The sequence below is a fragment of the Populus trichocarpa genome, chromosome 11, assembly GCF_000002775.5.
Source record: "Populus trichocarpa isolate Nisqually-1 chromosome 11, P.trichocarpa_v4.1, whole genome shotgun sequence".
NCBI lineage: Eukaryota > Viridiplantae > Streptophyta > Magnoliopsida > Malpighiales > Salicaceae > Populus > Populus trichocarpa.
In genome coordinates, this window is record NC_037295.2 from 17,094,685 (window position 1) to 17,109,523 (window position 14,839).

At 34.4% G+C, this 14,839-nt stretch overlaps 2 protein-coding genes across 4 annotated transcripts; both read right to left on the reverse strand.

Moving 5' to 3' along the window:
- Window positions 1-1,301: 1,301 nt before the first annotated feature.
- Window positions 1,302-10,295, reverse strand: LOC7454446 (translation initiation factor IF-2, chloroplastic). 3 transcript variants are annotated; one of them, XR_002976766.2, is made up of 13 exons: window positions 8,392-10,294; window positions 8,207-8,239; window positions 7,835-7,948; window positions 7,489-7,638; window positions 7,245-7,343; window positions 7,103-7,165; window positions 6,299-6,454; window positions 6,094-6,159; window positions 5,352-5,588; window positions 4,097-4,372; window positions 3,031-3,219; window positions 1,753-2,099; window positions 1,302-1,594 (listed from the first exon to the last, which is right to left on the reverse strand). XR_002976766.2 is itself a non-coding variant. In XM_024581091.2 (12 exons), exons 1-12 carry the CDS (start codon window positions 9,952-9,954, stop codon window positions 1,938-1,940), a joined length of 3,108 nt encoding a protein of 1,035 aa, XP_024436859.2. In that variant the 5' UTR covers window positions 9,955-10,295; the 3' UTR covers window positions 1,564-1,937. The 3 variants fall into 3 exon arrangements, 2 of the variants coding, with proteins under 2 accessions (XP_024436859.2, XP_052301218.1); XM_024581091.2 differs by having other exon boundaries at window positions 1,564-2,099; window positions 8,392-10,295; XM_052445258.1 differs by having other exon boundaries at window positions 1,564-2,099; window positions 7,245-7,339; window positions 7,485-7,638; window positions 8,392-10,295.
- A 2,050-nt stretch (window positions 10,296-12,345) lies between these two features.
- LOC7454447 (CASP-like protein 2A1) lies at window positions 12,346-13,767 on the reverse strand. The gene is made up of 3 exons (XM_002317569.4): window positions 13,482-13,767; window positions 12,984-13,101; window positions 12,346-12,885 (listed from the first exon to the last, which is right to left on the reverse strand). Exons 1-3 carry the CDS (start codon window positions 13,691-13,693, stop codon window positions 12,610-12,612), a joined length of 606 nt encoding a protein of 201 aa, XP_002317605.1. The 5' UTR covers window positions 13,694-13,767; the 3' UTR covers window positions 12,346-12,609.
- Window positions 13,768-14,839: the final 1,072 nt, after the last annotated feature.

Genomic DNA, 14,839 nt, shown 5'->3' on the forward strand with positions numbered 1-14,839 from the left:
TAGTTGACTAGGGTAAACTAGATATATTTTTATTTTTAATTTTTTTTGGACTTGCCAAATCGATAAGGTCATATTAAAACAACTCTCATATAATTTAATTTAAAACTTGAGTAAGTAAAAAGTTAGATGAACTTCTAAGTTTAACATATTATACCAAGTTTAATTACAATATCAAAAAATTTCTTATAGTGTATTATAGTATAGATATTATTTTCTCACATTCAAAGTTTTTTTTGTTCTAAGTTGCAATATAGCATGAAATAACCTTCAAACACTAAAAAAACTGACTTTCCAATCTGCTTCACTATTAAAATTGTGAAGCGTCTTTGAAATATGATGTAGCAAGATTTACCATTCTCATAAAACCTAGCATGATATTCATACAATCTTTCCTAACCCAACATTATTTTCTTTAGTTTTTGGACCCTTAAACTAAAAATTAACAAAAAAAGTAGGTTAAATACTCATTAACTTTTTATTTGGTTAATTTTCATTTTTTGGTTGATTTTGGGGTGTTATTAGATGATTTGAGGAGGTATTTATGATATTTTTAAATGAAAATTAGTTGAAAATTTGCAACTCAAAACACCATTTTCCCAGTAAATAACGTCTAGTGACATGTTGTCTGTTATTTAAAATAAAATAAAATAAAGAGTAGATAATATGTTGTCCATCCCTTAACAAAGAAAAAATATTAATGGCTCAAGTGTGTGGCTTTGCCTTGAGCCCTGCTAGAGCTGTTTTGTAAAGGGTCCAATCATTGAGGGTCAATAAGACTCATACGTCTGAGTTCTTTTTTCATTGATTCTTTGTTTTTTTTTTTAACTATTTTTGTTTATCTTTTTATCTTTTGATTTTTTTTCAATTCTATTATTCAATTATTTATCTTTTATTATTTTATCTTTCAGCATTGAATTGATTGTAAATTAATTTTTACATTTCTTATTATATAATAAAAATAAAAATAAAAATAATTCAATTCAGTATAGTCCATAACCAGGTAATGGGTTTTGCTAGTTGATTAAGGATAACTAGATCTATTTTTTTTCTTAATTGTTTTACATCTATCAAATTGACAAGATCATATTAAGACAATTCTCATATAATTTAATTTAAAACTCGGGTTAAGCAAAAAGTTAGATAAAGAATTTTTAAATATAACATGTTATACCAAGTTTAATAACAATACCAAAACATTTCTTATAATCTATTATAGTCTAGATATTATTTTCTCACATTCAAAGGTTTTTTTTGTTCCAAGTTGCAATATAGCAGGAAATAACCTTAAAACACTAAAAAACTGGCTTTCCAATCTGCTTCACTATTAAAATTGTGAAGTGCCTTTGAAATACGATGTAGCAAGATTTACCGTTCTCATAAAACCTAGCATAATATTCATACAATCTTTCCTAACCCAACATTATTTTCGATTTACAAAATAGCTTCTAGGGTAACTGTGAAAATTAAAATTTCTGAAAAAAATGGTGATTATAATTACAAAGTCTGGCCTTCCTATACTTCTGTTTGCTGCAACTTTGAGTAGCTAAATTTTAAGAGACAATGTAGGAGGTGGTGCATGCCTAATTCTGAGCACCTTCAAAAAAAATTTAATTTCTTTCAGAAATGTTACATTGTCTTGGCACAATGAATCTTGAGGAACTTGTATGATTGCTCCTTTACAGAAAGTAACTGAGATCTGGTATCTGTTACCATATATACAACAAAATAGCATGCAACAGTGGACAAAATTACCTCAAGCTCCGATCCTGCACGCCCTGCGGTTGACATAAATTGTATGTGTTGGGCAGCACATCTGTATTCCACGAACTGAGCAAATGTTAGAGCACTACTTCGATAGTGCTACCTTTATTGTCCTGTAATGCTTTGGGCTCCATTAGGAGAACCGAATATATTCAGCTATAGAGCTGCATGCCAAGCTATAAGTTGATTCCTGCCTCTTCCAGTGCAGCTGCCATGGAGGCTGAGGCCTCTTCAAGGGTTCGCTTCTTCTCTACCGTGTTGAAGGCCTCTATAGTATCACCTTCCTCCCAATCATCATAATCTTCCGCCCCAATACCACATTCTAGTCCGGCATTTACCTGTCAGGAAAAGATAAAATTTGTCGAGTTAAGATAGATGCAAATGAAAAACATGGAGGTGTCTGAAAAGATCTTCAAGCCTAATGAATCGGAGAATTGCAAGTTCATAGATGTTACGGATTGATAGTTGATAAAGAAAAGCATATCAGAGTAAGACCAGGTATATACTAGGCATCAAGTTAGAGGACAGCATGTTACAGCCACTAGGGAAGCCATTTTGCAATCTTAAACAGCATAAGAAAATTCACCAATAAAAATAGAAGGCAGAGTAATTCAATAAATAACATTAATACGGAGGTAGAGAAGAAGCTGCATTTCTCATAATTAGATTCCACAAATTGACCCAAGAAAGCAAAGCATAAAAGTTAAAAGAATTGATCTCAACAAATAGTCAAATACAATAAAAATTGGATGATTCAGTCATCTCATTCAAACACAATAATTGCAGCAACTTTAAATTCCCATTACTTCACAAAAAAGAAGTCTTTCATAATGCAATCGAGCGAATTCATGAATAATGCAAGCATATCCCCTAAAAGAGACCGAATTGCGAAATCACATTATGCATATCATTCAACCTTTAACATCATCCTCACAGAATAGCAGGGTTATTAAGGACATCAAGTCAATGGATAAAACATGCCTCTATAAAATATCATTAGAAATCCCAAAGGAAAGGAAAAGCAACGCAGTTATAGATATTTGATGGACAACTCACTAAAAGCTCTGTATAAACCAAGTCTGTAAGCAAGTAATGCATAAATACACTTCATGAGGTGTAACCATGCTGCACAATGCTCAACAGAAATGCAGGTCTCTGGAGGGACCAGGATCAACAAAATTTACAAGTTTGTTGATACTGTAATACTGAAAGGAGACCATAAATTTGACACACTATAACAAAGCAAAGTTACTGGCATAAAAATCTTACCTCCTTCACTATTTCCTTAACACGTTTCAGTGAATCAATGACACCAACATGGACTGTTTTTCTATTTCGGACAATCCTAATTCCACAGCCTTTTACTATTTTGCCTTCTGTTACCATGCATCCGGCAACACGACCACTGCCGCTGCTAAATACTGCCCGGACTTCTGCTGAGCCAATTATCTCTTGTTCCTATCAATACGCAATTAGCAAAACAGTAAATATGCTGCAATAGATATTTCACAACATTAAAGCAAAAGCAGCACATTCTCACAAGTAAAAAATATTCCTGACTCAAATAAACATGTATTCCAGTGAAAAGTGTTTTTGAAGGCAGTCCTTAAAAAAAGAGGAATGGAGAATAAACACAAGCATTGTCCTAACCTGGAACCAATGAACTAAACAATTGATTCGATCCACCAACCTCATGCCCCAGAAAAGGATAAATTAAACATGGACACATCAGCATAGTAGAATTGCGAAGAGGGTTTCCTGCCTTTGATAAATATTATATGCTTCATGGAAACTTCTTCCTCAGAAGAGACATTCATGTCAAATGCTGAACAGTAATGGTATGAGTATGAAACCACAGCATGCCTGTACTATGATATGATGAACAAGCATATACCATGACGCAGTTAAAAGAAAAAGGGTAGCAGTTTAACTCCTATATAACATCTTGGAGGTTCTTTTTAGAGTTTGTTTCCACAATTAATATATATATATATATATATATATATATATGCATTCATATCAAACATCAAAGAACAACCAACATATTAAAAATGTAATGCAAAGAGACAGAAAATTAACAATTCCCAGCAAGGTAAGAACATGTAGCTCAACGGGAAAAAAAAAAAACATTCAAAAAACCGAATCCAATCTGCCTTTTATTCAACACCCGCCCCCCCCACCCTCAGAAAAAAAGAAAGAAAGCCAAAGATGGAAATTTTTTTGCCATGCATATATTCCCAATCATGCACAATGTAATACAGGATATACATTGAGTATAAATAGTATCAGCAAGCGAAGTTTGATAGAAAGAAACAAGTGATGCATTAGAATTAACCTCCACAGGCTCCAGAAGTCCTTCCATTGCATTTCGCACATCATCAATGAGTTCGTAGATAACTCTATATAGCCGAATCTCAACACCTTTTCTTTCTGCGTAGCTTTTGACAGAACCTGGAGCTTTGACATTGAATCCTAAAATTATAGCTTCACTAGCAACAGCAAGATCAACATCGCTGTTGCTTACATCTCCTGTAGCTTGCAAGAGGAACTTCAAAGTGACATTATCTCGAGGGAGCACTTGTAAAGCTTGCCTGATAGCTTCAATAGATCCCTATTTATAATAAAGAGAATTTAATTTTACTTGCACTTAAAGTATGAAGTTTAAACCATACTATGATCACATGCCATGAATTTTGTCAAAAAACCTCAGAGCAACAGAACAATATTTTGATGAAGGCATGAATGTGCATGCATGCACAGCGGTGTTTAGCCATCCCCATGAAGCAATCAAGCAAAAAAATGCATTGCTATTATTGAGAAATTTTGATTTTGCCAATAGCAAGATCCAGCAGCATTTCCTAGCATGAGTAAAATGATTTTCACTACACATTTTTAAATACCCAATTTTCTCATACATATCAATTTTCCATAGAAGTTGGTGATTGGTGATCAATACATAACTTCAAAGCCCAATTACAAGTAATCATCATAGATTTCGAGGGCATTTGGTACAGCTATAAACTTATTTTTACCTTTTAATTCTGGAATTAAAAAAAAAAAGTTTATCTATAAGTAACTCATAAAAATTGATCCAAATTCTGCTTCAAACAGAAGTCAGAACACCTTTACTTACTAACTTTCACTCAAAACATATTCAATCAGAGGGACATGAAGAGAGAGTTGAAGCCTTTTTTTTAATAGAATCAGAGACATACATTTGTTCAACTTAAAAGAATTTTACCAAAGTAACTTGTGGAAAGCACCTTTTTAGTTATAAAACAAAGTCATACAGTCAAACCAAATGGCTTCTTGGAGCATCTTTCACATTCTTTATTATATGATAGATTCAAAGTTGTTTTTGTGCATCTATATAACCACCTATTCAATGATCTATTCATGAAATGGATCTAGAGAATTAATACCTAGATTTGAAATGCATCACATGAGTGAAAGCTAGTAAAATATAAAAGTCAATATCACAAATTTGCCAACACAACTTGATTTCAACAGAAGACGCAATAGTGAAAAAGAAAATGTCATGAGAATTGCTTTTATATGGATATGATAAAATGCAAAGCAAATGCACATACCTGAAGATCGACTTTCATTATTATATTCAGCTGGTGCAAGTCTAATCCGGATAGCTTTCCTGCTGAGACAGCTGAAGCTAAGGAAGAAAGGGTCACCTTCCCATCTCCAGCCTTGGCCGATATGCGTTCATTCCATAATGATTCTGCACGTTTCTCTGCCTTTTCACGAGCAATATCAAGGGAGGCAACAACCTCAAATTCATCACCAGCAATTGGTACATTACTCAAACCAATAACCTGTAAAGAACAGTGTAACGTATTTGCAAGATTATTTTCAAATGAAGACTCGTATGAATTAGTCATGTGAGAAAGAATCACACAAATAGATAGGGATCCATGAACCATAAAACATAATATAAAAAGAAAAAAATGGGGATTAGTTTATTGTTGTAATCACCTGAGCAAACTATGTACAACCCTCTAAAATGTACTTTTCCAAATGGGAATTGAGCTGGATCCCCAGAATTCTAATTGTTTCAATAATACCAATATACAGGGGGTTTCTGTATTTATAGTCAATTAAATTTTCATGCTTATCCTAATTACTAGTTTAGTTTATGTATGGCGAAGGAGCATTATAATGGTTTTAGATCTTGAATATTCCAACAATAATGAAAGAAACAAGAAAAAAGAATCACAGCTACATTCTTTTTTTATGAAAAAGGCGGACACAAAAATAAGTGACATATAATACAGCATGTACGCAAACAAAGATAAACAGGGAAAAAGAATAACAACAAACCTGTACAGGTATAGATGGTCCAGCTTCATCAACTCGTTTTCCACCATCATCAAATAAAGCCCGCACCTGAAAATGGCATAACAAAGAAATCCTCCAAGGTGGGTGAGCATTTCAAAATTAACATTTAAATCACATTAGGCTGCAGGTATTTTCTTAAAGAACATTCGGAGTTTTTCTTTTGAAATTCAAACTCTAACTAACAAACCTTTCCAAAGGCTTGTCCACAAACCACTACATCCCCTCTTTTCAGGGTGCCATTCTGTACAATAAAAGTTGCTACTGGCCCTTTAGATTTATCAAGACCTGCCTCAATAACAGTGCCCTTTGCATTTCTATCTGGATTAGCCTTCAATTCTTGTAACTGAAACAATCATGCATGAAGTCAGAAAACATAAATAGCATGCTGTTAAATGTATGCTACATCCCATTCATTCCAGGGAATCATGATGGCTTTGAATTTATGAATTGTATTGTGTTTCTAGATTTTGTGGCTGGTATCTAATATAGCTTTGGGAGAGAGTACATATTAATATGCATGTATATGCACCTTTGACTGTCCCCTGAGTGCTTGTTAAATCACACACACTTCATATTCAATTTTCTAAAGGATCCAGGCAAGAGAAATTTCAATGGACAGTTACAAGATATCGCATTTATTGGGGAACAAAAGTTATTCCTCTCATTACATATACTGCAACTACAAAATTCCTAGCAATTAATTAGATTGATGAAATATTTGTTTGACAAGCCAAGCAGACAGAGGATCCCACATTTCTCTCTCTGCCCTGATTAAATAGCTACTGCAAGCTACTCGACTAATTAAATATATAATGCAAGATATCACTTAACAATATTCCTAGCAGAGAGAGAGAACTACAATCATATGGAAAAGAAGTTCATGGATCCAATTTTTACCACCCAAATGGCCAGTGGACTATGATTATTTCATTGCACAAGAAAAAAATAATAATTGGAAGAACTAGTAGGAGCGCCAATAAATTTAACTGACCTCTGCCACAAGCATAACAGTTTCCAACAAATCATCTATATTTTCCCCCTTGAGAGCGCTGATCTGTTAAAAGGAGTCACAAAAATATAAGCGTCTGCAGAAGGATAAAGCAAAAAAGAAAGTTGCAATAAATTAAAAATACCTGAACCATTGGGACATCACCACCCCAGTCCTCTGGCATGAGACCAATAGAAGAGAGCTCTTGCATGACTCTTTCTGGATTGGCTCCATCTTTATCTATCTGGTTGAATCGAAGAAAAAACAGGGTCAGAAAGTCCTCAGGCCAACACCACACAAACCAAAGGTATTTCCAAATGCAGCTGGGCAAGTGTTTCTTCCTTTGTTTCTTTCTGAAAACAACAAAACCCACTTTTTTTCTGACATGCCTTATTTATTGTGATTACAATGGGCACTCCAGCTGCTTTGGCATGAGCTATGGCCTCCTTAGTCTGAGGACGAATCCCATCATCAGCAGCCACCACAATAATAGCAATGTCAGTCACCCTCGCTCCACGGGCTCTCATTGCTCCAAATGCCTGCAGCAGCAGATAAAATAGAAATTATCTAAATAAAAGGCAAGCGTGTTCAGTTCACAGATAAGTTTATAAAATCATCTAAGAAGAACATTAGCTGATTAAACAAAGATTAGTGGACATCAGACATGATCAGCAAAGTTTTTACCTATTTGGCAATAAACAATTGTAGCTAACAGTAATTGGATAACATGCTTACCTCGTGCCCAGGAGTATCAAGGAAAACACATGGTTGCAACTTGCCATCCACAGGTATCATAACTTTATATGCTCCAATTCCTTGTGTAATCCCACCAGCTTCTGAGGCAGCCACCTGTAAATTTCCATCTGTCAGGCTACAGTTAAATTATGTGCATGCCATGTTAGAACAGTGGACATATAGCTTCAGAAACCAATCAATCCCAAATCAATTTGAAGTTTACAGGTTAGACATCCTACATCTTCCTCCTATCACAAGTACACCGCAAAAAAAAAAAAAAAAACCTTTATTGCAATGGAAGTGGGAAATAGCACGGAAAACATGTGTCATAACTTAAATCCATAAGACCTTCAATGAAGAAGCTTAACATACCTTGCTTTTACGAATATGATCCAATAGGGTTGTCTGTCATGAGGATAACACCAGATACATTAGAAAAGTCTTTAAAAGTACCACCATTCTTTTAAGATTCAAATCAAAACCAAGAATGAGACAGAGAAGATAATGCAGAGACATCTGATTTCTAAGATGAAGAGATAGAGAATGTTGCTGCTTGCCTTGCCATGGTCTACATGACCCATTATAGTAAGGACAGGAGGCCTCTCTTGTAGTTTGTCCAGGTCGTCTTCATCAAGAATTTCATTCTTTTTTGCCATTTCTTCAAATTTTACTGGATCAGCATCTATGGCCTCCACCTCATGCTCCTTACATATCATCTTTACCATGTCTTTGTCCAAAGTTTGCACCCCATCAGGCTTAATCCCCTTTGAGTACAGAAACCCAAGAATTTCACCTTCACCGATTGTCAAATTGTAGGCTAGCTCTTCAATTGACATACCTTTTTCCCCAACCTCTAAAATCTCTACTTTGACAGGAGCTGCATCTCTGGCAGCCTGGAGTTTAGCTGCCTTCCTACTGGCTTTAGTCCATTTCCTCCCTTTTCTCCCGCTAGCTGCACCGGGAATAGAAACATTGAGCTCCTCATCAGGAATCTCAACATCATCATCCACCATCCGCCTTCTTGGTGTTCCAGGTGAAACACTTTTCTTTCGGTCTCTGTACTTCCCAGGAGCAGGGCCCTTTCCTGGTTTTATAGGGGCTAATACAGCCTGTGCAATCACAGGGTCAACAACCGGCTTCTTGCGTGCAAATTTGTCAACCAAAATTGGCTGTCCTTTACTTTGCGGAGCTCTTGAGCCAGTTTCAACTTTAACTGGAGACTTTGGAGCAGCCCCCACATCCTTCAAAATAACAGGTTTCTTGATCATAGGTGGAGGAGCTACAGATGGCTTGCCCTGTAACTTCGGTTGAGGTCTTAGAGGTGGCTGAGGAGGCTTCAATGGTACAGTTGATTGAGATTCTAGCTTTGCTCCTTCTACTGTTTTAGGTTCCCCTTTGATAACCCTATTACTAGCCTTTGGAACTTCCTTGACAACCTTCGGCAATGCAGCCACAGAGTCTCCTTTCCGCCACACACTTTTTAAAGTTTTAGTTTTCATATTAGCAGCCGATGAATTAACATTTCTCGAATCATTACCCACATTAGGTGAAATCATTTTATTTACAACCCCATTCTGTTTCCTATTACTACTAGCACTACCACCCACTTGGCTCAGTTTTGAAGTTTCAAGCTTTTCAGCTTTCTCCAAAACCTCACCAAGTGACTCGATCACCTTATTCCTCTCTCCTTCCTCCTCATCCGACCTTTCACCATCAGAATCCCCACCAGCACTTGAAGAACCCCACCCAACAGAATTCATACTCAAAGGGGTTTCATCCTTAGAACCAGCTGGAGATTTTAACACAGGCTTTGGAGCAGGCTTAAGTACAACCTCACTATCACCATCACTTCCTCCTCTAATTGTACTACTACTAGAATCAAGTGACACAGCATTGCCTTGCTCAGCAATGAAATCAGTGGTAGTAACTGAATATTTACACACACAATCCCATCTTTTAGCCTTCCTAAGACTCCTTTTTGATAAAGAAACTCTCTTTAAAACTGAATATGAAGAAGATTCAACACAACTAGAGCTAGCTGTAGACACACTCAAGCTCCCTAAACTCATAAGGGAAGCCAAAGATGGCATGCTGCCTACTAAAACCACCATAGACCCCATTCACAAAAACCAACAAGAAACCTAAAAACACCCCTTATGATACCATATCGAGTAAATTGTATCAGTTGGACAAAAAGTCTCAAGATTTCTTACAAAATTGAAATCTTTAATTAACAAGAAAGTGAATAATTAGTGCTTACCTTAATGAGAAAATGGGAAGGGAAGATAGGGAATTTGAAGGAGTGAAATGGGTTTAGTATTGTGTTTGGAAAAAGTGAAAGCGAGAGAAAAAATAAGTTAGAGAGTGAAGGAGAAGAATGGAGGATATTATGTTCTTGGTGGTGATGGACTAAGCTACAAAATTGGCACTTGTGTGGCTGTTTCTCTGCCTGTCAAAATTTCCTTTCCGATAAGGCTTTGAAGGTTTTCATGGTTTTTTCATTCTTGTTTTATTATTATTTTTAAAAAAATTGAATTAATAATATTTTTGGGTCATTGTTTCTTTTTTTTTTCTAAAGTAATAAAAAATAAATTTAAAATCAGTTTTTTTCATGGTTTTAGTAGAGAAAAAAAAAACTGAAGATTTTAAATAAACAGGTTAAATTCGTGGTTGATTTGACATAGAACCTTGTTTTTTTCCATCCTTAAACTTATTTATTTATTTTTGTTGATAGATTTCTTTTTTCTGACCATAGAATTTAAGTCGAAAATGGATATTGAAAATTATTTTTAAAATTTTTATGTGTTTATTTAATATTAAAAAAAATTTAGTTAATGAAAAATATTTTATTGTCCAAGAAAAATTTGGACGGAAAATACTTTTAAGAAATTATCAAAAAATTAAAAAATATCTTATTATTTATTAATTATATCAAGTTTATTCCTTAATTTTTTTTATTATTATATATTTTGTTTTGAATTTTTTTTTAATTTTATGTATTAGAGTTTGATTTAATTTGATTTTTATACTAACTTTAATCTTTATTATTTTAATTATTATTTTATTATTATTATTATTTTAATTAAAATATTTTATCTATCAAATTAATTATATATTTTTTTATTATCATTTAAGATTCCAACCATCATGAACTTCTTTTTTTTGTTTTTGTTTTTGAAAAATGAGAAATTTCATCATCAAAATCACAAAGCATCCAAAGTTACCATCATGAAAACATCACAGAAATTCCAAAGCTCTGGTTTAATGGAACCATTGATCCCATTTTCATATCCGATTAAATCTAGGCTAAGATTATTATGTGCTTCTAATTCAATTGGGCTGGATATTTGTAACCTATGGCATCTTTTGGCCACTAATTTGTACAAATCTTGCTCAATGTCCCCAAGTCAATGAGTTGTGAGGGGGTAGTAATTCCAAACCACACTTCTATTTTAGTTTTTTTATATACACACACATTATTTCTTCAAAGCATTTTTTCTTATAAAATAAGATATAAATGTAATGTAATTAAAGTTAGAAAGATAATTCTTATTTGCAAATGCATGGTGATGATGATATAAAATCTAAGGTGATTAGTAATAAGAATTATACAATAGGATAATAGGTTAATCATTTAGTTATTGTAACGTAATTCATTCTCGTGATAGCTTGATATAAAAAATCAAGGTGACTAGTAGCTTGGTGTGGAAAATCAAGGTGATTGATGTGGGAAGCCAATTATCTATAAAATATCATCTTTGATAAATGTTGGGACTGTTAGATATTTACGTAAGTATCTTTGTAGAGAAAGACAGTGCAATGATATTTTAGAAAGAAAATATCTGAAAATTTATGTGCAAATTATTAAAGAATGGAGAGATTGCTAACCATTTACTTGGATCATTTATGAAGTATTTATAATTCATGAATCTTGTCCTTTTGTTTGAGTGGAGAGACTGCAGAGTAATTTTGCTTCGGTAACATTAAAAGAAATAAATATTTCTTACATATGCATCAATAAGAAATAACTATCTCCTACATAAATATTAATAAAATGAAAAGATGGTAAATCATGAAAAAAATTTATACACTTAAAAATGTAAGGAGAGTAGAATCTAAAATGTATTACTTCAGTAAAAAATCTTGAAGGAGCTGCATGAGTCTCAAAAAAGTTTCCAAAGAACTTGCAAAAAGCAAAAAAAAAATAAAAAATAGGCTCAGAGTCTTAAGTTTAGGCACGTGTCTTGAACTTGTTAACAGCTAAAAATAGACCCAGACACATTGCTTGGGCTCGAGAGAGCTAGTCACTGCACCTAAGCATGACCAACACGCTGCGCCCACAAGCACTAGGTAATGGGCTCAACCCCTAGCAGCTCTCGTGGGCACTAAGCTTAACACCCGGGCTAAGCCCACTCATAGTTGGGCCTAGACAAGTTGCCTGGACTAATGGTTTTCTTGGTCTTCGAAGATTTTTAAACCCATTAAATTTATGGTAAGATTTAACAAAAATATTGTTTTGAAAACTACCAATAAATCTTGATTCATCATGGTATTCAAAAAAGCATGGTTTCTTAAGAGATACAGGAAAGCATATCACATGTAAAGAACCACACGAAGGCAGTGAAGTGCTTGTAGTAGAAAACAAATCAACATCTCCTATATATAGACCAATATCAACCACATTCTAATCTGGGTTATTGTTGTTGTGGTCAGTACATGCTAGCAGCTTATGAACATGGAGAAGATATTAATAGTGGTGGTGGCCGCCGCCGCAGTCAGCCATGGAAGGTGGCAATCTCAATACCCTTGCCTGGATAGGTCAGGACCGGGGAATCATATTTGCTGAAAAGTTTGTAGGACGATAAGAGTGAAAGAGCTGCATAGCAAATCACTACGACAAATGTAATGACTATAGATATCAAGGCCTTGTGACAAAATCCACCAAATGACACACAAGCCTCACTCCAAGTTATGGTTGTGTCCCCCTTGCTTGCCAAGTACAGCACCTCCGTCGATACCGTGCCGGCGGCAAGAATTACATAGGTTAACACCTAGGTGCATAATTAAGAATAAATTGATTAATCACTAATCGGATTCTTGTGAATTTTTGTAATTAAGGTTGAGTAATTTTGATGAAATTATTAGTTACCTGGTCAAGCAAGAAAAAGGCCCATGCTCGAGGCATGGTGGACGCTCGAGGCATGGCTACAATGACCGCTGAAAGAAGGGAATAGCCAGCACAAATGCCATTGACGTGCACCAAATACCTGCATCATAAATTAATCCCTTTTGTTAATTGAGTAAAACATTGTTTCCTGTCTTAAGTGAAGGAAGCTTTTTAATTTCTTAGGACCATGACTCTGTGATTGGCTTATGACAGAAATTCTTCTGAAAAAATCTCAACTATTGGATTTTTGAGTTCCATTTGTATGATCTAATTAATAGTTTAATGCACGGGATTGTTGAAAATATGATTATCAGAAAAAATATTTTTAAACTTAGCATTATGGTTAACTCAAAATTAAAAGAATTAAAGCCCAGAATGTATATATATTGATCTCCATTTTTTTTTTAAAAGAAAAGTTTCCAATCAAACACAGAACTAAACTGTAAAGAGTATGAAGATTAATATGCATAAAATACAGACCTGAAAGCTCCAAGATCTGAATAAGAAAGCGAGCCATAGTCATTAGTTTGAGTATTCTTAAGCATGACCACAAGTGCTGAGACACACAAAGCCATTGGCACCAAACGCAGCATAGTCTCGGCTGTTCGCGTGGTGTTTTCCACATCTTCATTCTCATCTCTTGACCCCATCATCGTTGCCATGGGAGAACTTCCCTTGTCCCTCTTCTCCATCGTCTCTCTCTCTCTCTCTCTCTCTCTCTCTCTCAAAGCTTTGGAAGTTGGTGGGCTGCACTATGCAGTGAAGAAGAGGTGTAGCTGCTCATAATAAGGGAGTGATCATTTAAGAATATTAGGTGAAGTTGGTGACGTGCATTCAATGTCATCAAAGCAGATCACACATACCTAAGTGCATGGATAGCTCTCTCTCTCTCTCTCTCTCTCTCTCTCTCTCATACCTAAGTGCATGGATAGCTCTCTCTCTCTCTCTCTCTCTCTATCTATCACACGTACCAAAGTGCATGAATATCCTACTCGATCTCCTCTCTATGATTGATCATCTCTCCCTCTCTTTCTCCACAAGCAATGCAAGTAGCTGGTATATTCAAGTGATAATGTGCGAGGCCATGTCTTATCTTTGTTGAGCATTAAAATTGCTTTTATTTTAAGTTATTTAAGTATAATTACAAAGCATTGTAATGAATTGATCAATATTTTTACCCCTCTTTGTTTTTACTTAAAATTAATTTTTTTTTATATTTTTATATCATATCAATAATATTTTTTTTATGTTTAGTGATGGAATTAATTTCGTCACTAATTTTAATTGTTAGAATTCAACTTTTCCAATAATTAATGCACACTGCACGAACCTATGTAGCTAGGCTCAAGATTGATGAATTCTTTTTCTATTCAATAGTAAATGTTAATAAATTAAAATGATGTGGAGCTATGAGCATAGAGATCTATCATTAGAATTAATGGAGTTTCGAGATAAAACTAGAGAAGGATGTCACGTCCTCCATTGTCAAAAACCAAGCAGAAGTCTATTACACTTGCTCCTGTCGTGAGTTGAGCAAGTGTAACATCAATAAATAATACCAAAAGGATCTTGACTTCACTAGGGAATCATTTGCGTAAGGAAGATACATTGCCAGATTTGGCTATGGCAGACACCGTAATCGAAAGAGAAAGTAGCAATTGCAAAAAAAAAAAAAAAAAAACAAATAATACTATTATAATTTTTTATTTGAATTTTAATAAAAAAAATTTCCAATTATTATATTTCTGATCTAAAAATAATAATACTAGTAATAATGTCATTCAATTAGGTAATTAAAATGCCAAAGAACATCTCAGTGAAACTCCCTAATTAAATAG

Excerpts from the sequence above, each read along its gene's own strand:
- LOC7454446 (XM_024581091.2), bottom strand. The coding sequence starts at position 9,954 with ATGGGGTCTATGGTGGTTTTAGTAGGCAGCATGCCATCTTTGGCTTCC. Across the intron at positions 8,240-8,391 it reads GTCATGTAGACCATGGCAAG|ACAACCCTATTGGATCATAT; the intron begins GCAAGCAGCAAC and ends TCCTCATGACAG. Across the intron at positions 6,455-7,102 it reads CTGTTATGCTTGTGGCAGAG|TTACAAGAATTGAAGGCTAA; the intron begins GTCAGTTAAATT and ends TGATTGTTTCAG.
- LOC7454447 (XM_002317569.4), bottom strand. The coding sequence starts at position 13,693 with ATGGAGAAGAGGGACAAGGGAAGTTCTCCCATGGCAACGATGATGGGG. Across the intron at positions 13,102-13,481 it reads TCAGATCTTGGAGCTTTCAG|GTATTTGGTGCACGTCAATG; the intron begins GTCTGTATTTTA and ends TTTATGATGCAG. Across the intron at positions 12,886-12,983 it reads CCTTTTTCTTGCTTGACCAG|GTGTTAACCTATGTAATTCT; the intron begins GTAACTAATAAT and ends TTATGCACCTAG.